The 23,499-nt window shown below is 41.3% G+C and overlaps 1 protein-coding gene across 5 annotated transcripts; it reads left to right on the top strand.

Annotated features, from left to right (window-relative positions):
- Window positions 1-46: 46 nt before the first annotated feature.
- On the top strand, window positions 47-23,225 carry LOC135509451 (vacuolar protein sorting-associated protein 4A-like). 5 transcript variants are annotated; one of them, XM_064930116.1, is made up of 12 exons: window positions 47-533; window positions 11,422-12,047; window positions 15,618-15,729; window positions 15,891-16,035; window positions 16,225-16,286; window positions 16,394-16,513; window positions 16,649-16,805; window positions 16,954-17,102; window positions 17,302-17,383; window positions 18,286-18,505; window positions 18,631-18,771; window positions 21,897-23,225. In XM_064930116.1, the coding sequence occupies exons 2-12, from the start codon at window positions 12,009-12,011 to the stop codon at window positions 21,996-21,998; spliced, it is 1,329 nt and encodes a 442-aa protein (XP_064786188.1). In that variant the 5' UTR covers window positions 47-533; window positions 11,422-12,008; the 3' UTR covers window positions 21,999-23,225. The 5 variants fall into 5 exon arrangements, with proteins under 5 accessions (XP_064786188.1, XP_064786189.1, XP_064786191.1 ...); XM_064930117.1 differs by lacking the exon at window positions 11,422-12,047; XM_064930119.1 differs by lacking the exons at window positions 47-533; window positions 11,422-12,047 and adding an exon at window positions 10,010-10,230.
- The last annotated feature ends 274 nt before the right edge of the window (window positions 23,226-23,499 follow it).

The raw sequence follows: 23,499 nt of genomic DNA, 5'->3' as shown, positions 1-23,499 counted from the left end.
GGTTTAGAAAACCACACGGGGTAAAAATTACAAAGATTTCGAAATAACTTCCCTTCCTACCCTCGTTTTTTTTCCTGACTCCATGTCCGCTAGGCGGCAGAACCTCTTTTTTTTCTCTCTTCGGAGAGATGCAGGCGTTCTCATGTCTATGGTGTTGTTGGTGGTGGTCGTTAGTAGTTACCACATCCACAAAGTCATGACTAAACCCCGTTTATTTCTACAATTTATCTTCTTAAAATCTGATTTTAAACCTAACCACACTGATAACCTTATTCCTAACCCTAAATTAAGACCAAAAATGCATAATTTGCGATATATAGCCAATGTTGACTTTGTGGCTGTGGTAACTTGTGAAAACCGTTGCTGGGCCGCGGCTGTCACAGAAAGAGTCAAGCGTAGTTACCTTAGTCATGCAGCAACCTCCCCTCTGAAAATATTGCAAACATATTTTGAAAGGTAACTTGAATTAGTATCAGAGACAGGAATTTGGGTGGAGTGCAGTGTGAGATGAAATGACAACGTCAACATTACAGGTAGGTTAGCCAGCTAGTTATCTAATGATAACTGTGTAAACAATCTCTCACCATTGATGTGCTAATACTGCATTCATTATGTGTAGTGTGATTAACCAGGCTGTAATAAATTAATTGTTATATACAGCCTGAATCTAATGTCTGCAAATCGTGTAAATTACAAGACTTACAAGCCAGAATGTTATATACAATTACATTGGTCGGTTTGTCTTTCAACTGCTTGTAATTTTAAATAAAATATCTACAGCAAAATATTGTTTACCCGACTTTTGAGAGCGGGTAGGTAGTTATATGGACGGTTCAGCACCCAGGTAAAATGTGTTTTTTTATTGGATATTCTGTCTTCTCTCGTCAATTGTTATTGAACCAACTATGCCATGACAATGAAACACTAAATTAAATACAATTTTATTCGTCACATTTAACCTTTATTTAACTAGGCAAGTCGGTTAAGAACAAATTATTATTTACAATGATGGCCTACCCCAGCCAAACCCTAACCAAGACAACGCTGGGCCAATTGTGCACCGCCCTATGGGACTCCCAACCAGGGTCTGTAGTGACGCCTCTAGTATTGAGATGCAGTGCCTTAGACCGCTGCACCACTCCGGAGTTGAATACAACACGTGTAGGTGACCGTGAAATGCTTATTTAGCCCTTTCCCAACAATGCAGTTTAAAAAGTAAGGAAATTGGCAAATAAAAATAGAAAATAGTAAATAGCAATTGACCAGTCACGAGTCAATGTGCAGGGGGTACAAGGTAGTTGAGGTAATATGTAGGTAGGGGTTAAATTGATTAGGCAATCAATATAGATAATAACAGAACAGCTTCAGTAAATATAGAGTGTAAGGAGTGTGTGTGCGTTGTCACGATAGCAACATTTTCCTAAGGACTTGATACCAGGCCAAGTATCACGATACCTAGTAGTATCACGATAGTGAGTGGTATCGCAATACCACAGTGGGGAAATTGAGTGGCTTAGCTTTCTGTTCGCCTGTCCCCCCAATGCTTATTCCCGCTTTCGAAACGTTATGCGCATTTGCTTGGCTACACAAAAAACCTGTCACTGATATTCACACTTCTACTCAATGCAGCACATATTGAATTTAACTTCACACTGTTTACTATAACAGAATACTGCATAGCATGGCTGATTTGCTAATATTTGCAAAGGCCTCCCTGTGATTTGGCTGGAGGAATAGGAGGAAGGAATATACATGCATACTGATCTGCATGTCATTGTGGCAGTAAGGATAAAACACTGAATGAAACCTTCTTTACTCTTTAAAACACACACACTCTCCCTCCCTCACACACTCTCTGTCTCCCTTTCTCAAATAAACACACACACACCACTCTCTCCCACAAAACCACAACCTACACACACTGCTCCCAACTTGAAAAACATTAGGCAACAAACAGAATGTAAGGAGCACCAGAAGGAGATTTATTTTGTATAAATACTGAACAGAAATATAAATGCAAAAGGGAACAATTTCAAAAGATTTTACTGATTTTACTACAGTTCATATAAGGAAATCAGTCAATATAAATAAATGCATGAGGCCCTAGTCTATGGATTTCACATGACTGGGCAGGGATGCAACCATGGGTGAGCCTGGGAGGGCATAAGCCCACCCACTTGGCAGCCAGACCCAGCCAATCAGAATGAGTTTTTCCCCACAAAAGGGCTTTATTATAGACATACAGTGCCTTGCGAAAGTATTCGGCCCCCTTGAACTTTGCAACCTTTTGCCACATTTCAGGCTTCAAATATAAAGATATAAAACTGTATTTTTTGTGAAGAATCAACAACAAGTGGGACACAATCATGAAGTGGAACGACATTTATTGGATATTTCAAACTTTTTTAACAAATCAAAAACTGAAAAATTGGGCGTGCAAAATTATTCAGACCCCTTAAGTTAATACTTTGTAGCGCCACCTTTTGCTGCGATTACAGCTGTAAGTCGCTTGGGGTATGTCTCTATCAGTTTTGCACATCGAGAGACTGAAATTTTTTCCCATTCCTCCTCGCAAAACAGCTCGAGCTCAGTGAGGTTGGATGGAGAGCATTTGTGAACAGCAGTTTTCAGTTCTTTCCACAGATTCTCGATTGGATTCAGGTCTGGACTTTGACTTGGCCATTCTAACACCTGGATATGTTTATTTTTGAACCATTCCATTGTAGATTTTGCTTTATGTTTTGGATCATTGTCTTGTTGGAAGACAAATCTCCGTCCCAGTCTCAGGTCTTTTGCAGACTCCATCAGCTTTTCTTCCAGAACGGTTCTGTATTTGGCTCCATCCATCTTCCCATCAATTTTAACCATCTTCCCTGTCCCTGCTGAAGAAAAGCAGGCCCAAACCATGATGCTGCCACCACCATGTTTGACAGTGGAGATGGTGTGTTCAGGGTGATGAGCTGTGTTGCTTTTACGCCAAACATAACGTTTTGCATTGTTGCCAAAAAGTTCAATTTTGGTTTCATCTGACCAGAGCAGCTTCTTCCACATGTTTGGTGTGTCTCCCAGGTGGCTTGTGGCAAACTTTAAACAACACTTTTTATGGATATCTTTAAGAAATGGCTTTCTTCTTGCCACTCTTCCATAAAGGCCAGATTTGTGCAATATACGACTGACTGTTGTCCTATGGACAGAGTCTCCCACCTCAGCTGTAGTTCTCTGCAGTTCATCCAGAGTGATCAAGGGCCTCTTGGCTGCATCTCTGATCAGTCTTCTCCTTGTATGAGCTGAAAGTTTAGAGGGACGGCCAGGTCTTGGTAGATTTGCAGTGGTCTGATACTCCTTCCATTTCAATATTATCGCTTGCACAGTGCTCCTTGGGATGTTTAAAGCTTGGGAAATCTTTTTGTATCCAAATCCGGCTTTAAACTTCTTCACAACAGTATCTCGGACCTTCCTGGTGTGTTCCTTGTTCTTCATGATGCTCTCTGCGCTTTTAACGGACCTCTGAGACTATCACAGTGCAAGTGCATTTATACGGAGACTTGATTACACACAGGTGGATTGTATTTATCATCATTAGTCATTTAGGTCAACATTGGATCATTCAGAGATCCTCACTGAACTTCTGGAGAGAGTTTGCTGCACTGAAAGTAAAGGGGCTGAATAATTTTGCACGCCCAATTTTTCAGTTTTTGATTTGTTAAAAAAGTTTGAAATATCCAATAAATGTCATTCCACTTCATGATTGTGTCCCACTTGTTGTTGATTCTTCACAAAAAAATACAGTTTTATATCTTTATGTTTGAAGCCTGAAATGTGGCAAAAGGTCGCAAAGTTCAAGGGGGCCGAATACTTTCGCAAGGCACTGTAAATACATAATTGAGTAACACAATCAATTTTTAGATACTTCAGGATGATTTGGACAGGAAGTGTAAAAAGTTTATATACAGTGGGGCAAAAAAGTATTGAGTCAGCCACCAATTGTGCAAGTTCTCCCACTTAAAAAGATTTTAGAGGCCTGTAATTTTCATCATAGGTACACTTCACCTATGACCGACAAAATGAGAAGAAAAAAATCCAGAAAATCACATTGTAGGATTTTTAATGAATTTATTTGCAAATTATGGTGGAAAATAAGTATTTGGTCAATAACAAAAGTTTATCTCAATACTTTGTTATATACCCTTTGTTGGCAATGACAGAGGTCAAACGTTTTCTGTAAGCCTTCACAAGCTTTTCACACACTGTTGTTGGTATTTTGGCCCATTCCTCCATGCAGATCTCCTCTAGAGCAGTGATGTTTTGGGGCTGTTGTTGGGCAACACGGACTTTCAACTCCCTCCAAAGATTTTCTATGGGGTTGAGATCTGGAGACTGGCTAGGCCATTCCAGGACCTTGAAATGCTTCTTACGAATCCACTCCTTCGTTGCCCTGGCGGTGTGTTTGGGATCATTGTCATGCTGAAAGACCCAGCCATGTTTCATCTTCAATGCCCTTGCTGATGGAAGGAGGTTTTCACTCAAAATCTCACGATACATGGCCCCATTCATTCTTTCCTTTACACGGATCAGTCGTCGTGGTCCCTTTGCAGAAAAACAGCCCCAAAGCATGATGTTTCAAACCCCATGCTTCACAGTAGATATGGTGTTCTTTGGATGCAACTCAGCATTCTTTGTCCTCCGAACACGATGAGTTGAGTTTTTACCAAAAGTTATTTTTTGGTTTCATCTGACCATATGACATTCTCCCAATCTTCTTCTGGATCATCCAAATGCTCTCTTGCAAACTTCAGACGGGCCTGGACATGTCCTGGCTTAAGCAGGGGAACACGTCTGGCACTGCAGGATTTGAGTCCCTGGCGGCGTAGTGTGTTACTGATGGTAGGCTTTGTTACTTTGGTCCCAGCTCTCTGCAGGTCATTCACTAGGTCCCCCCGTGTGATTCTGGGATTTTTGCTCACCGTTCTTGTGATCATTTTGACCCCACGGGGTGAGATCTTGCATGGAGCCCCAGATTGAGGGAGATTATCAGTGGTCTTGTATGTCTTCCATTTCCTAATAATTGCTCCCACAGTTGATTTCTTCAAACCAAGCTGCGTACCTATTGCAGATTCAGTCTTCCCAGCGTGGTGCAGGTCTACAATTTTGTTTCTGGTGTTCTTTGACAGCTCTTTGGTCTTGGCCATAGTGGAGTTTGGAGTGTGACTGTTTGAGGTTGTGGACAGGTGTCTTTTATACTGATAACAAGTTCAAACAGGTGCCATTAATACAGGTAATGAGTGGAGGACAGAGGAGCCTCTTAAAGAAGAAGTTACAGGTCTGTGAGAGAGAGAAATGTTGCTTGTTTGTAGGTGACAAAATACTTATTTTCCACCATAATTTGCAAATAAATTCATTAAAAATCCTACAATGTGATTTCTCAATTGGTGGCTGACAAAATACTTTTTTGCCCCACTGTAGGTACCATTAACCAGGTTTCCATCCAACCATTTTATGCAAGTAAAATACATGTTGGGTAAAAAATGTCACGACATGGAATTTCTTCAGGAAAATTTCCAAAATACGCTAGACCAGATGGGATCTTTTTGTGTCGGTAAAATTAATTATGTGAGAAGTTGCGTTGGAAACACCTTTATGCGCAAATATTCATATAATAACCATCATATCGAAGTAAACTTGGATTCACTTAATGTATGTTGTGTGGTCCTCCCACTACGACTGGGGAAAGCATTCAGTTTATTAGGCTACTGATTAAATAAGTTATGATGAACTTCACAGAGTGGTGAAAGTGCACGGGTATAAGCTTGATGCTCCTTTCCAATAAATATTGAGGGTCTTATTCTGGTGACATGATGATCGATGCTTGGCTGCCGTTTGGCAAATAATAAGAATCTAGCTCTTTTGTCCGTAATAATCTCATCATGCACGTTATTCCCACTGTATCTGCGAGCTGGTGGCTAGAGTACACGTGCTTAGACCAGAATGAGCACATTCAATATATAATATAACACACAGTTTATGACAAAACAATCAGTACAGTTGAAAATATGATGGAAACCCATTTAACTTGTAGTTTTTATTCGGTACATGAGAATTTATCTGCAAGTTATTTTTATGTGCACTATGTCATCACACACATCCTTTTACCGCAACAAGTCAATTTTATGGAAACACATCTCTGTTGGGAAAATGTGCATATTGTTTTTAATGCAGATTTTAGAATATTCTCATGAAAATCTGTCGCCAATTGGATGGAAACCTCGCTAATGACTTGCATCAGATTTGTGCAACAAATGCCAAAAAGTCAGCATTTTAAACAGTGGACAACAAAACCAACGCATGGATTGCTGTCAAACCAATATGTAATTTGGGTGAACTAGCCCTTTAAAGTGTGTGTGTGGGGGGGGGGGTATTTAAAAAAATATATATATTAAAAAAACTAGAATAGCACCATCTTGTTGTCAGAACCTGGTAATATCCGGATGTAGGATGCAACAAAAACCTAACGACTGACTCAACCATGACTAATTTCTCAGAACAGGGGGGAAAAATTTACCAAATTCACTGGGAATACATTACATAGGATGAAGAAACAATATTCCGAGCCGAAGCTCCATACTACATTTCAAACATAGAAAACTGAGATTGTATACTCATTGTTGGGGTGGGATTGGCATGGGGTGTGAAGGGTCCGTGAGTGGCTTTTGGCCGTTTCTTTGGATTCCTCATGTCTAACTCATTCTTAGAAAAAGTTTGGAACAAATCGTATGCTAGTAATATATTATTGTAAAATTATCCTATACATTAAAATTGCCAATTTGGGTGCAGTCAATTTGCTTAATTTCTCAGAAATCCAATTATATATTTTTGAGGCAGGACTGTTAATTGTATATGTTTCTAACAAAAACAACAACAAAAAAACATTTCAGAACTATCTGAGATGGTGTGTGTCGAAATCCTCATTCTTGTGCTTTTTAAGGTGGAACGAACCCAGGTGCCTTTTGGTCCCAGACTTGTTTCAACGGTACCACTTGCCATGTGGTAGCAGAGTGAACAGGCTATGGCTGGGGTCCTGACAATTTTCCATGCCTTCCTCTGACACCTCCTGGTATAGAGGTCCTGGATGGCAGGGAGATCGGCCCAAGTGATGTACTGGGCTGTCCGCACCACTCTCTGTAGTGCCTTGCGATCATGGGTGGTGCAATTGCCATACCAAGCAGTGATGCAGCCAGTCGAGATGCTGTCAATGGTGCAGCTGAAAACTTTTTGAGGATCTGAGAGGCCGTGCCAAATCTTAACATTCACCTGAAGGAAAAAGAGGTATAGTCACGCCTTCTTCACGACTGTGTTGTGTGTACCATGATAGATCCTTAGTGACGTGGACACGGAGGAACTTGAAGCTCTCAACCCGCTCCACTACAGCTCTGTTGATGTGGATGGGGTCTGTTTCCTGTAGTCTACGATCAGCTCCTTTGTCTTGCTGAGGGAGAGGTTGTTGTTCTGTCGCTACACTGCAGGGTCTCCAACTTCCTCCCTGTAGGCTGTCACATTGTCGTTGGCGATCAGGCCTACCACCGTCGTGTTGTCAGCAAACTTGATGATGGTGTTGGAGTTGTGAGTGGCCATACAGTTGTGGGTGAACAGGGAGTACAGGAGGAGCCTAAGCACACACCCCTGAGAGGCCTCCGTGTTGAGGGTCAGCGTGGCAGATGTGTTTTTACCTACCCTCACCACCTGTGGATGGCCGTCAGAAAGTCCAGGATCCAGTTGAACAGGGAGGTGTTCAGTCCCAGGGTCCCGAGCTTGGGGATAGCTTGGAGGGGACTATGGTAGTCAATGAACAGCATTCTCACGTACAGTAGGTATTCCTATTGTCCAGGTGGGAGAGAGCAGTGTGCATTATTCACTGGACTATATTCTCACATACATTGCATTCGGAAACTATTCAGACCCCTTGATTTTTTCCACATTTTGTTATGTTACAGCCTTATTCTAAAATTAATTCAATTGTTTACACACAATACCCAATAATGATGAAGCAAAAACATGTTTTTGGAAATATCTGCAAAATGTATATATATGTAAAAAAATAAAAATAATAATAATAATAATAAATATCACATTTACATAAGTATTCGGACCCTTTACTCAGCACTTTGTTGAATCACCTTTGGCAGCGATTACAGCCTCAAGTCTTCTTGGGTATGATGATACAAGCGTGGCACACCTGTATTTGGGGAGTTTCTCCCATTTTTCTCTGCAGATCCTCTCAAGCACTGTCAGGTTGAATGGGGAGTGTCGCTGCACAGCTATTTTCAGGTCTCTCCAGAGATGTTTGATCTGGTTCAAGTCCGGGCTCTGGCTGGGCCACTCAAGGACATTCAGAGACTTGTCCCGAAGCTACTCCTGCGTTGTCTTAGCTGTTTACTTAAGGTCGTTGTCCTGTTGGAAGGTGAACCTTCGCCCCAGTCTGAGGTCTTGAGTGCTTTGGAGCAGGTTTTCATCAAGGATCTCGCTCTGTGCTTTGCTCCGTTCGTCTTTCCCTCGATCCTAACTAGCCTCTCAGTTCCTGTCGCTGTAAAACATCCCCACACCATGATGCTGCCACAACCATGCTTCACCGTTGGGATGGAGCCAGGTTTCCTCCGGACGTGATGCTTGGCAATCAGGCCAAAGCGTTCAATCTTGGTTTCATCAGACCAATGAATCTTGTTTTTCATGGTCTGAGATTCCTTTAGGTGGCTTTTGGCAAACTCCTATCGGGCTGTCATGTGCCTTTTACTGCTGAGTTGCTTCCCTCTGGCCACTCTACCAGAAAGGCCTAATTGGTGGAGTGCTGAAGAGATGGTTGTCCTTCTGCATGATTCTCCCATCTCCACAGAGGAACTCCAGAGCTCTGTCAGAGTGACCATCAGGTTCTCGTCAGCCTTTTTACCTCAGTTGCTCAGTATAGCCGGGCGGCCAGCTCTATGAAGAGTCTTGGTGCTTCCAAACTTCTTCCATTTAAGAATGATGGAGGCCACTGTGTTCTTGGGGACCTTCAATTCTGCAGAAATGTTTTGATACCCTTCCCCAGATTCATTTTACCTCATGCCTTGGTTTTTGCTCTGACATGCACTGTCAACAACGAACTAACTAACAAATATAGACAGTTGTGTGCCTTTCCAAATCATGTCAATCAATTGAATTTACCACAGGTGGACTACAATCATGTTGTAGAATCATCTCAAGGATGATCAATGGAAACAGGATGCACCTGAGCTCAATTTCGAGTCTCAAAACAAAGGGTCTGAATACTTACATTTAAAAAATCATCTAAAAACCTGTTTTCTCTTTGTCATTATGGGGCATTGTGTGTAGATTGATGAGTAAAACATATAATGTAATCCATTATAGAACAAGGCTGTAACACAACAACATTTGGAAGAAGGGAAGTGGTCTGAATACTTTCCGAATGCACTGTAGGTATTTCTCAGTGTTCAATAGAGATTGTGTCATCTGTGGATCTGTTGGGGCGTTATGCAAATTGGAGTGGGCCTAGGGTGTCTGGGATGATGGTGTTGATGTGTGCCATGACCAGCCTTTCAAAGCATTTCATGGTTACAGATGTGAGTGCAGTCATTGCGGTATTTAGCATTGGCTGGCAAAACTACCTCTAACTTCCTTAATACTGCCTGTAATCCTTGGCTTTTGGTGAGGGTACATACATATGGTCACTGTGGGGACGACGTTTTCGATACATTTATTGATGAGGTCCGTGACTGATATGGTAAACCCCTTAATGTTATCGGATGAATCCCTCAACATATTCCAGTCTGTGCTAGCGAAGAAGTCTTGTACCTTAGCGTCAGCTTTTGTCAGACCAATTCCGTACTGAGTGCGTCACTGGTATCTCCTGTTTGAGTTTTTGATTGTAAACAGGAAGGAGTATGGAGTCATGACCTGGTTTGCCAGAGGGAGGGTGTGGGAGGGCCTTGTATATATTTCTCTAGGGAGAGTAAAAGTTGTCCAGATTGTTAGCGCCTCTTGTGGCGCAGGAGACATATTGGTAAAAGTGGGGTAAAATGCATTTTTGGTTTCCCATGTTAAAGTCTCCGCCCACTGCCTCTGGGTGTGCATTTTCTTGCTTGTTTATGGCCCTGTACAGCTCTTTGAGTGCCTACTTAGTGCTATTCTCGTTTTGTGGTGGGATGTAGACAACAGTGATGATTACAGATGAAAGCTCAGGTAAGCAAAAGCTTGTGACTTCCTTCACACTTGAAGCAGCGCACCAGTTGTTGTTTATGAAGAGGCCCACTTCTCCCCCTTTGATTTTGCCATAGTCCGCTGTCTGGTCACGACGAAGCATGGAGAAACCCTAGACTTTTATGTCCATATCACCCGTCAACCAAGTTTCTTAAAAGCATAGAGTAGTACAGCTTTTCAAGCCCTGTTGGTAAGAAACTCTCAAACGGAGCTCATCTTGTTCTCAAGTGACTGGACATTTGCCAATAAAACAGAGGGGAGTGCCGGATTATTTTTCTTTGCGTCTAACAAGGACTCTAGCCCTTGCTTGCAGCACTTGGGTAGCCCGAACAGTGGAGTAGGGTCCGGTGTAAACAACGGAACAGCTGAGTCGGAGTTGAAGTAGGAGCCAAAATCAATGTCGAAGTTGAGGTTTGTAGCTGTCGATTCATAGTTTAAAGTACTTGGCGGTCATAGGTGATAATGGTGTGAGCTTTCTACCCAACAAAAGTAAGGTTAAACACAAAGATAGTCACAAAATAACAAAGTCGGGTTGGCGCACGTAAGATTTCGACAATCTCCATTGGTGCCATCTTATCTTATGGTAAATTCGGAATCAAGGGATGATGGAGAACAATCGGTAAATCTTTTGGTGTTAGAATTTTCTTTAAAAAAAAGTTTTTTTTAATCACACACAAAAAATGTTGGGATTGTTCTCCATCCTCCCCTGATTCAGAATATATCATTTTCTTTGTCATGGTATGCTTGGTTTAATAGCCATTGAACCATATACCTACAGGCTCTCTAAAAAGTCTGGTAAACAATACTTTCCTGTGGACCTTTAGTCTCAAATTTCGTACAGCTGAAGGAAAAACTGCACAGAAAACCAACAGAGTAAATAAAAATGTTATTGTATTCAACATTCTGGATTGTAAGGAACATTTACACGATTTTGCAGGCATCAGTTTCAGGCTGTATATACCAATGTATTGTGCAGCTTGCTAGCCACATCATAAATTAAACTTATAGTTAGCGTAGTTACCAGTTAACTTGTATGCTGTTATTTAGCCCAATAATAGCCTAACTTTTTTCCCTTTTTGTTGTTGTTGATTTTTACCCCCTTTTCTCCCCAATTTCGTGTTATCCAATTGTTAGTAGTTACTATCTTGTCTCATTGCTACAACTCCCGTACAGCCTTGGGAGAGACGAAGGTCGAAAGCCATGTGTCCTCCCGAAACACAACCCAACCAAGCCGCACTGCTTCTTAACACAGCGCGCCTCCAACCCGGAAGCCAGCTGCACCAATGTGTCGGAGGAAACACCATGCATGCACCAGTCGCTAGTGCATGATGAGGCAAGGATATCCCTACCGGCCAAGCCCTCCCTAACCCGGACGACGCTAGGCCGATTGTGCGACGCCCCACGGACCTTCCCGGTCGCGCCCGGCTGCGACAGAGCCTGTGCACGAACCCAGAGTCTATGGTGGCACAGCTAGCGCTGCGATGCAGTGCCCTAGACCACTGCGCCACCCGGGGGGCCCCTGTGGCCTAACCTTTTATAGTCTCTACTTACATATCACATCAAAATAATGTCACAAATGCAAAATATACACTTAATGTACTCTGTTTTAACCGGTTTTAACTTAGTTCTATCCAACAGTATTTTTCAGTGACATGTTTTTGCGTCCGTCTTCCATTTAAACACGTGTTCGGAGATGCAGAAACTAATTAGCACAGATATGCCTCATCTTCCATCTGTTTTGCGTAAACAAGCGCTGTAACATGGAAATACGGCCGCGTGGGAACCCTAACCCTGTAAAGGTGTAGTAATTTAACCTTCATTATTATTTCTTGCTGATGTGAAAGATAAATTCCTTATGTTTTTAAAACCGTACTGCAAGTTCTGCGTTTTAACATTCAGAATGAGCGTTGGGGCTCTTAATAAATCTTCCCCGGCCAGAAGATACTATCGTCAATAGGCGCTAAAGGTAGTTAGCATCGATGAATGGGTTAGCTGTTATTGAATTGTACATTATTAGCTACCAACCATATGTGTAATCTAGCTAGGTAACTAGGTAGCTACACTTGTCAGTGACACATGTAACGGTTACTTTAGCTGAGAAATCTCAACTCTCCACTTACTGTGCCTTCAGAAAGTATTCACACCCCTTGACTTTTTCTACAGTTTATTGTATTGCAGCCTGAATTTAAAATGTAATAAATTGAAATGTGTCACAGGCACACACACAATACCCCATAATGTCAAAGTGCAATGATGTTTTTAGAGATGTTTACAAAATCTTTTTTTTTTAAAGCTGAACTGTCTTGAGTTAATAAGTATTCAACCCCTTTGTTATGGCAAGCCTAAATATGTTCAGGATAAAAAGTGTGCTTAACAAGTCCCATAATAAGTTGCATGGACTCACTGTGTGTAATAATACTTTTAACATGATTTTTGAACGACTACCTCATCTCTGTATCCCACACATACAATTATCACTAAGGTCCCTCAGTCGAGCAGTGGATTTCAAACACAGATTCAACCACAAAGACCAGGGAGGTTTTCCAATGCCTCGCTGTCACAGGCTGACTCATAGCCTGTGGCAAAAATGAGGGGACACGAACAACAGGTATAGGCCAATCAAAAAGGTTCTTTATTATAAACCAAACTATTAACTTTAAACAAAGAAAAAGGAATGAGGTGTGAAAGTATCATAATGTAAGGTGTATGTAAAGTGCAGGGATGCGTGAATCTGTGTGTGTGTGAATATGACTGAGTGAAAACTATGCAAAACTACAAAGGAACAAACAAAACAAGATCATACCTGGAGGAGCAGAGAGAGAGACAAGAGGGATTAGTGAAGCAGTTTAAATACCCTGAGCCCAGGTGACTCCAATCACTAACGACCCTCCTCTGCCTGCAGGAGGAACCGCCCCTGCACTGCAGAGGAGGGGCCGTGACACTCGCAAAGAAGGGAACCGATTGGTTAAAAAAAAGCAGACATAGAATATCCCTTTGAGCATGGTGAAGTTATTAATTATACTTTGGATGGTGTATCAATACACCCAGTCACTACAAAGATACAGACTTCCATCCTAAGTTGATGGAGAGGAAGGAAACCGCTCAGAGATTTCACCACTAGGCCAGGTGACTTTAAAACAGTTGCAGAGTTTAATGGCTGTGACAGAAGAAAACTGAGGATGGATCAACAACAGTGTAGTTACTCTACAATACTAACCTAAATGACAGAGCGAAAAGAAGGAAGCCTGTACAGAATAACAATTATTCAAAAACATGCATTCTGTTTGCAATAGAGCACTAATGTAAAACTGCAAAAAATGTGGCAAAGAAATTCAATTTATTATGGACTGAATACAAAGCGTTATGTATGAGAAAATCCAACACAACACGTCACTGAATACCACTCTTAATATTTTCAAGCATGGAAGTGGTTTTATCATGTTATGGGTATGCTTGTCATCGGCTAGCACTAGGGAGTAAAAAATAAAAATAAAAAATTGAATAGAGCTAAACACAGGCCAAATCCTAGAGGAAACCCTGGTTCAGTCTGCTTTCCAACAGACACTGGGAGACAGTCACCTTTCAGCAGGACAATAACCTAAAACACAAGGCCAAGTATACCCTAAAAAATTGTTTACATTGACATTATGGGGTTGTGTGTAAATTGGTGATAAAAAAGTCTAGTTAATCCATTTTGAATTCAGGCAGTAGCACAATAAAATGTGGAAAAAGTCGAGGTGTATGAATACTTTCTGAAGGTACTGTACAAGTACAAGAACGTTGAGTGGCAACGAGTACAAAATCTTAAATTCATACTATTGTTTCTGTTTCTCTTGTGTAAAGTCTGGGCTTTTGTTTGCTGAAATCCATATTTTTTAATAAAACGTTTGTCAAATACAGCCACCGACTGTTTCCTCATTTGGACAATGAGTGTTTGTAGACGTAGGCCTATGTAATCTGATATTCAACTGGCACATGCATTTGCCCTGAGTTGCCATTTTAGGCTGCATTTACATAGGTAGCAAAATTCTGATCTTTTATTCACTAATTGGTCTGTTGACCAATCAGGTCAGCTCTGAAAAAGATCTGATGTGAAAAGAAAGGGGATACCTAGTCAGTTGCACAACTGAATGCATTAAACCAAATTGTGTCTTCGGCATTTAACCCAACCCCTCTGAATCAGAGAGGTGTGGGGGGCTGCCTTAATCAAAATCCATGGCGCATGCAGTTGTCAGGGTTAACTGCCTTGCTCAAGGGCAGAACGGTAGATCTTTCCACCTTGACTTCCTCAGGGATTCGAATCAGAGACCTTTCAGTTACTGACCCAATTAACCGCCAAGCTACCTGCCGCCCCCAGATCTGATGTGCTTGGTCAAAAGATCAGAATTGTGCTGCCTGTGTAAATGCAGCCTTAGAGCAACAGAAACGAGAAAACAGTCAGTGGTTGTATTTGGCCAAAGATTGATTAAAAGTATGGGTTTCAGCAAACATCGAAAGGCCTCTTTACACAGGACAAACATAAGTACACAGTAAGGCTTTAAGATTGTTTACAGCTAATAAGTATCGACTGACAGTGACTCAGTGTAGTCGGAGCACCAGTCCGCCCACACTTGTCACCACTCAAATTTGTTGTTCTTGTACATGGAGAGTTGGGATTTCTCAGCTACTGTTACTTAGGCTATGTATTCCTTAATGGATTGTCTAGTCAAGTCTATTTATTATAGGTATTAGACTAGTAGATAATTACTTCTGTCAGTGGAGGCTGCTGAGGGGAGGACAGCTCATAATAATGGCTGGAATTGTCACACTCGTCTGAATTAATGGACCAAGGCGCAGCGTACTTAGAGTTCCACATGTTTCATAAATATGAAACTCACCAAAAACAATACAGAAGAAACATGATGTTCTGGGCTGCTCACAGGTAGCTACACAAAAACAAGATCACACAAACAACAGGTGGGAAAAGGCTGGCTAAATATGATCCCTAATCAGAGACAACGTTAGACAGCTGCCTCTGATTGGGAACCATACCAGGCCAACACAGAAATAGAAAACGTAGATTGCCTACCCTAGTCACACCCTGACCTAACCAAATAGAGAATTAAAAGGATCTCTAATATGTGACAGGAATGAAGTAATGGCTGGAATGGAGTGAATGGAATGGTATCAAACACATGAAAACCATGTGTTTGAACCCATTCCATTCACTCCATACCGGCCATTATTATGATTCCTATGATTATTATCCTCCCCTCAGCAGCCTCCACTGTTGTCTGTAAATGTCAGCTTTTACTTATCACAGTTACTGGACTCTACAATGATGTTTTCATGTATATCGTTCATCCCTTCCTTTCTCTTCACATACGCAGAAAGCGATAGATCTTGTTACCAAAGCCACAGAGGAGGATAAGAACAAGAACTATGAGGAGGCTTTGCGCCTTTACCAGCATGCAGTGGAGTACTTCCTGCATGCTATCAAGTGTGAGTGTAAAATGTCATCTTCTCCTGGCCGCAGTCCAATTTTTTTAAGTGTGCAGAGGGGAACATAGCTTGTGTTTTTGGGAGGTCAACATTGATTTAGAAAATACTTAATGGATGGAAGGTGGTTAAAAATTAATGTTATTTAAATGTATTTTCTCCAGATGATGCACACAGTGACAAGGCAAAGGAGAGCATACGTGGGAAGTGTATGCAGTACCTAGACCGGGCAGAGAAACTCAAAGATTACTTGAAGAACAAAGAAAAAGCAGGGAAGAAGCCTGTCAAGGAAGCACAGAGTAATGATAAGTAAGTTGTCACACATTTGTTCATACAGACACTGTCCTGCATTAACAATAGCATACCTAGGAAATAACACTTTGAAAATAGATCATAAAAACTGTGCATGCATGCATGCATTGCAGACAATGACAAGGGCCACACAGTTACCAGCACCGAGTAGTTTGTTTCACATTTAGAAATGTATATTCCTTCTAGGAGTGACAGTGACAGCGAGGGTGAAAATCCAGAGAGAAAGAAACTGCAAGAGCAACTAATGGGTGAGTGTGTTTGTCTCCTCTTTCACATGTCGGCTGTCTAAACTGTGTCTCTCATGTACATGAAGGAAATTAACTTAGATGCTTCACTGATTCTTGTCCTGGTACAGGTGCCATTGTAATGGAAAAGCCCAATGTCCGGTGGAACGATGTGGCTGGACTAGAGGGAGCTAAGGAGGCCTTGAAGGAAGCTGTAATCCTGCCCATTAAATTCCCGCACCTCTTCACAGGTTAGAATGTCTTTATTTCTCCCAAACATCATCTTTCTCACTATCTTCTGCGTGGACGTGTCACCATAACGATATACTACTGTATGTGTATTCTGTCTATTTGTTCATTATGCTTGAATTTGTCTCTGGTTGCAGGCAAACGCACTCCATGGAGAGGGATTCTTCTCTTTGGACCCCCTGGGACGGGAAAGTCTTACCTGGCCAAAGCAGTAGCCACAGAAGCCAACAACTCCACCTTCTTCTCTGTGTCATCATCAGACCTCATGTCCAAGTGGCTTGGAGAGAGTGAGAAGTGAGATATCATTTTTACTTGTAATTCTACTGTTTGTGTAAATCCCCATTATGCATGCATCCACAACTGATTAGAACAATTGTTTTCTCACTGATACTTATGTGTCCTGTGAAATGTTTGTGCCTCTCTTTCTCTCTCCATCCGTCAGACTGGTGAAGAACCTGTTTGATCTTGCCCGCCAGCACAAGCCCTCCATCATCTTTATTGATGAGGTGGACTCACTCTGTGGCTCCAGGAATGAGAATGAGAGTGAGGCAGCCCGGCGGATCAAGACAGAGTTCCTGGTGCAGATGCAAGGTGAGAGATTAGTCACTACACCCACTCCCCACCATCTGCCAAGACAGCTATTACACTTCAGACCAAACAAACACCTCATCAGAGAAGACTTTAAACCTAATCCTCTCCATCAGTTGACTTGAACCTTTCTGATTCAATGCACGTTCCATATGAGCAACAGGCTTATATAGAGTTCTCATTCCTCCTCTCTGATTGACAGGTGTGGGCAACAACAATGATGGAATCCTTACCCTTGGGGCCACTAACATTCCCTGGGTTCTGGATGCTGCCATCCGCAGAAGGTCAGTGGTCAAAATAAGAGGACAGGGTCAAGTTGGGATGGGACATAGGTTTGTTGTTTCTCATATTCACAGAAGTAATGATAAAGCCTGAATATATGCTGAAACTGTGTGTACCTATTCATGTAGATTCCATTGAGTGGAAGACCAGACCTGGATTTAAAAAAAATGTTTGTAGAACTATAGATACGCACCCAAAATGGGATTTTTTGGTTTTGTATTGTTCAAGCTAAAATCATTTCCTAATTTCGTAGAAATATTGGTCCAATAATATTTCTCAGATACCGGTACTTGTGAATTCAAATAGACTTTACTACAAAGTAACAAGCCGAGCTGGTCCGTGGATCAACTGTTTTTCCCAGCCCCAGCACACTCCTTTTATACAGTTTCATCCTTACATAGTCACTCCTCTCTATGTAAATGATCAACTTGTTTTGGCTTCGCACCACTATTTTTTCCCACCCTAAGTTCTTTCTTTGAGGCAGGCTTTTTCCCACCAATACAAATCATTTAACACTCTACAAATCACTTAACCTATTATATTTGTGGTGCAACTGTGAAAGTTTGGTAAAAAAATAATAGGGGCCCCTACCAGGCTGCAGTCACAAGTACATTCATTATATAGATTATTTCAGCACCCACCAGGCTAAAGTCATAAGTACATTAATTATATTGGTTATGACACTTCTTATCGAGGCATGCATCTGGATTACAATGTGTGTATTTCTTTTGTATATTGGCTTTTCTTATGCTATACAGGTGTGGTTACAGATTCCTTTAAAGCTTTTAATGATTCTGTTTCATTACATTATTGTTTCACAATATGCTACTGAAAAATCACCATACTAACAGATGCAATAAAGTAATCATCAAGCATTCTCAACAGTACATTATGTCACTGTCAGGTTTGAGAAGCGTATCTACATCCCTCTCCCAGAGGAGCCTGCTAGGTCCCAGATGTTTCGTCTGCACCTGGGCAACACACCCCACAGCCTGAGTGACGCAGACCTTCGTCAGCTTGCCAAAAAGACAGAAGGCTACTCTGGGGCTGACATCAGCATCATTGTACGAGATGCCCTCATGCAGCCTGTCAGGAAAGTGCAGTCAGCCACACACTTCAAAAAGGTTATACACTTGATATAGTAACTCCATTGTAGTCGACTCATGTACACCACATTAAAGGTGTATCTCTTTCCCTACTATTAAGGATATTTAAGATAGTTTGTTTGTTGTTTGTTATGCTATTCTAGGTGCGAGGGGCGTCCCGTGCCAACAGTCAATTGATGGTGGATGACCTTCTGACCCCGTGTTCGCCTGGGGACCCGGCTGCCATAGAGATGACCTGGATGGAAGTCCCTAGCGACAAGCTGCTGGAGCCCATCGTCTGCATGGTGACAAGCACGCATCCACAACCAGGGCTCTAAAGTGTGACCATTGTGGTCACATATGCTCCTAAATATTTTGCTATGCAATCTGACATTTTATTTTGGGAGCGATGTGCGTTTAGATGAATTGTCACCCGGATAATAGTTGTTGTGTTGATAAGGCTTCGCTGTACAGTTGTTTTTGAGTGCCCGTAGAGGTTGCACCATTGCTCCAGGGAAAACGGAGTGTGAAAAGGTAAACAGGTGAAAAGATATGATCCATATTACCAACGCAACGTTTTTTTATTCCGATAGTGAATTGGCTATACATTCATAAACCATTTAGCGGGCTGTTCCAAAACCACTCACGGGAATTTGTTTGGACATTGTTCAATCATGTAACCTCATTAGCTAGCTAATAACCTGGTTACTTAATTTCCAGTATATCCATACATTTGGGGGCACAGAAAGAAAGGAAAGGGGATAGATAGCTTCTTCAGGAAATCAGTGATCATAACTAGGGCCAGTCGTTTGTATTTTTGTGGGGGTTTTACCAGTAATGCCAGCATTATCCACTAGGTTTGCTGCAGGTTAAAAAATCCTAAGAAATTTTCTTTAATTGCGTGAGTGTTTGGTGGGGGATCGCCTAAGCCAGGGAAGGCGGAGCTCTATGAATCTTAATTGCACAAAGCCTATTATTTGTCAGGGAATATTATTTGTAGATCAGTGATTTTTTTTATTTAACCTTTATTTAACCAGGTAGGCTAGTTGAGAACAAGTTCTCATTTGCAACTGCGACCTGGCCAAGTTAAAGCATAGCAACAACACAGAGCGACACATACAACAACACAGAGTTACACATGGAATAAACAAAACATAATCAATAATACAGTAGAACAAAAGAAAACAAAAAGTCTATATACAGTGAGTGCAAATGAGGTAAAATAAGGGAGTTAAGGCAATAAATAGGCCATGGTGGCGAAGTAATTACAGTATAGCAATTAAACACGGGAATGGAAGATGTGCAGAAGATGAATGTGCAAGTAGATACTGGGCTGCAAAGGAGCAAGATAAATAAATAAATACTGTATGGGGATGAGGTAGGTAGATAGATGGGCTATGTACAGGTGTAGTGAGCTGCTCTCATAGCTGGTGCTTAAAGCTAGTGAGGGAGATATGAGTCTCCAGCTTCAGAGATTTTTGCAGTTTGTTCCAGTCATTGGTAGCAGAGAACTGGAAGGAAAGACGACCAAAGGAGGAATTGGCTTTGGGGGTGACCAGTGAGATATACCTGCTGGAGTGCGTGCTACGAGTGGGTGCTGCTATGGTGACCAGTGAGCTGAGATGAGACGGGGCTTTACCTAGCAGACTTGTAGATAACCTGTAGCCAGTGGGTTTGGCGACGCGTATGAAGCGAGGGCCAACCAACGAGAGTGTACAGGTCGCAATGGTGGGTAGTGTATGGGGCTTTGGTGACAAAACGGATGGCAGTGTTATAGACTGCGTCCAGTTTGTTGAGTAGAGAGTTGGAGGCTATTTTATAGATGACATCACCGAATTCGAGGATCGGTAGGATGGTCAGTTTTACGAGAGTATGTTTGGCAGCATAAGTGAAGGATGCTTTGTTGCGATATAGGAAGCCAATTCTAGATTTCATTTTGGATTGGAGATGCTTAATGTGAGTCTGGAAGGAGAGTTTACAGTCTAACCAGACACCTAGGTATTTGTAGTTGTCCACGTATTCTAAGTCAGAGCCGTCCAGAGTAGTGATGCTGGACAGGCGAGCAGGGGCGGGCAGGGATCGGTTGAATTTAGTTTTCCCTGCGTTTAAGAGCAGTTGGAAGCCAAGGAAGGAGAGTTGTATGGCATTGAAGCTCATCTGGGGGTTAACACAGATTCTCCACTTCACTTTGCTCAAGCTGATCCTCTCCAATGGACTTGGAAGTTGTAGTAAAACATCTGTCAATTAGGGGCAGTTTAAAGGGAGAGGGATTAGCTAGGTTTCTATCCATTTGACAACGGATTTTCATGCGAATATTCTAAAATCTGCATAAAGAAAATGTTCCCACCAGTAGTGTTTCCACCAAACAGAGTGGTTGTTTTGTGGAAACACTACTGGTGGGAACATTACACTCAAATGTGCCTACTATGGTATTGGCACGTGCACTCTAGCCAACAGCTCACAGATACAGTGCCGGTAGGCTAGTCTACATTTAGGTATTTGGTATTTTATTAGGATCCCCATTAGCTGCGCGAAAGCCGCAGCTACTCTTCCTGGGGTTCACACAAACATGAAACATGACATAATTCAGAACATTAATAGACAAGAACAGCTCAAGGACAGAACTACATACATTTAAAAATGGCACACATAGCCTATACAGTATAACAATACATACACACAAAAGATATTTGACAAATAGGGGAGAGGAGTTGTGCTGTGAGTTGTTGCTAGATCTGTTTTTTGAAACCAGGTTTGCTGTTCATTTGAGCAATATGAGATTCATAGAGCTACGCCTCCCTTGGCTTAGGTGACACTCCCCACCCCCCACCAAACATTTATGCACAACCAGGCAGGCCGATTGATCATTAATTAATGTCCATTTCCTAGAATGTTCTACCTGCAGCAAACCTAGTGGATAATGCTGGAAATACAGAAAAAGAAAGAAAAGAAAAGAAACACAAAAACCAACCAAAACAACTGGCCCTGATCATGTTATAGCAATGAACTTGAAGCTCTTAAAGAAACAGTGTACAATGTAATACATCTCAATAACACAGTGGAGAAACCTAATATTACAAAATTACCTTAACTTCAAATTACATGTGTTTGTATCAATATTTTTGCTTTTTATAATAAACTAATGTCTTTATAGGGTTAGTTTCTAGGGTTCAAAATATCAGTTTCTATGGTTCAAATGTAGCTGGAAATTCATATAGGCCCAATATTGACTGTATCTATAATAAATACAATAATTTAGAGCCACTCACAATGTTCAGTCACATTCTGTTCATACAGACAAGCTGTTTTTCAACATACACATTGAGGTATTACACATTTATACAAATGCTAAACCATGCTCATATGTTTGTCTGCTGTGTGTGAACAGTGCTAATGGTTTGTTATCTGCTTTGTGTCCTCTGCCCTCCAGTCTGACATGCTGCGGTCCCTGTCCACCACGCGCCCCACAGTCAACACGGAGGACTTGTTCAAGGTCAGGAAGTTCACAGAGGACTTTGGACAGGAGGGTTGAGAGAGCCTTGTCATCTGGAGCTTAACAACTCCTTACCCTGTGTGGTGGAAATATGAATTACATACTATACTGTTTAATTAGACATACTATGCTGTTTTACCTAGAGATTTGTCTATTGTTATATGTTAGTATTTTTACTGATACAGGCTTGTCTTGTGTGACTTAGTGGGAAGTGCAGGGAGGAACAGAGAGTGGTGGCGATATCAGCTATCTTGATCTACACAGACAAGCTAAATGACATTTTATATCTCTGTTCCCCGGGCCTGTTTCTGCACATCTGCTAAACTGCCACATAGACAAAATAGGTTGCACTTTTTCTATGAGAGGAGAGATACAACTCTGTTCATTGCGCTTTCCTAACGATGCACTAATTGAGTGGTTGTTATTGATTGCTTCATTTTGGCTAATCTTATAATGAAGTTGAAGAATACAGTCTCTCTCCTTTTGGTTAGAATTACCACCACACCTGCCACTTCTTCTCTCAAGCCCCATGCATGATGGAGCCTTTTAACTTCATGTACAGTATATTATTTCCCTCCGATCATTCACTATTGCAGTCCTGAAGACAGAAAGACTATTTATTTCTCTGCCATTTTGCACTTTTTTAAGTTATTTGAAGTTAATAATATGAACGAGAGGTATTGAAGCACTTTTGAACAATTGCATATTTCATTGTTTTCTTGTCTCTCGTGTGTAAGTGAATACATGTCTTTTATTCAATGTGTCAGTCTTAATGTATGTCTTTTATGTGTATGATTTCTCTGTTTGCTTTTTCATTTATTGAGTATTGACTGACCATAGCTGCTCCAGTGTTGCCACCTCTCCCAATCCCCACTAGAGCTGTCCCTATGTTACAAATAGTGTTACTTACACTACTTATAATTATTTATTTGATTATTTTCATCTCGTCATGATTTTTGTGTTGACTGACTGAGGACAGTTGTTGAGTGGGGGAGGCGTTTACATTTTAGTATTTCTCTGTTGATATGTGAGTGAAGATGAGGACGAGCATTTTTGTATTTCTGGATTTGAACATTGGAAATAATATTTCCACGACGGACACTATCATATTGTTCCAATACTGTTGTCATAATAGTATTGCCGTGTCTCTGTATAGATGGGGGTATCGGTTCAGTAATACTTAAGTCAGTTCTGGTCCCAAGGGGATCTCACTCCTGTTACATGTAGTTACCCTGACTTAATAAATCCAGAATTCAAAAAGAACAAGATGTGCTTTTCATGATTCAATTTTAACTTTTTATTATCCCCTTTATAATATAGATCACCGGCTAATATTTACACCCTTTCCTTATTAATTTCTACCCATACTTTTGTCCACAACTTTTTAATCAAGTAATAATTAAATACATACTGACTGCTTTTCCAATTGATGTGAACATTCCACACAAATATTCATTCAAAAAAGTTTATTATAACTAAACTACAATATTCAAAGGATTAAAAATGGATATATACACATGAATAAAGCATAACAAATCCT

The sequence above is a fragment of the Oncorhynchus masou genome, chromosome 22 (assembly GCF_036934945.1).
Source record: "Oncorhynchus masou masou isolate Uvic2021 chromosome 22, UVic_Omas_1.1, whole genome shotgun sequence".
Classification (NCBI taxonomy): Eukaryota; Metazoa; Chordata; class Actinopteri; order Salmoniformes; family Salmonidae; genus Oncorhynchus; species Oncorhynchus masou.
The sequence above is the reverse complement of the archived record's forward strand: the minus strand, read 5'-3'. Positions and strand labels throughout refer to the sequence as shown.

Excerpts from the sequence above, each read along its gene's own strand:
- LOC135509451 (XM_064930116.1), top strand. The coding sequence starts at position 12,009 with ATGGAAATACGGCCGCGTGGGAACCCTAACCCTGTAAAG. Across the intron at positions 16,514-16,648 it reads ATTCCCGCACCTCTTCACAG|GCAAACGCACTCCATGGAGA; the intron begins GTTAGAATGTCT and ends CTCTGGTTGCAG. Across the intron at positions 17,384-18,285 it reads GATGCTGCCATCCGCAGAAG|GTTTGAGAAGCGTATCTACA; the intron begins GTCAGTGGTCAA and ends TGTCACTGTCAG.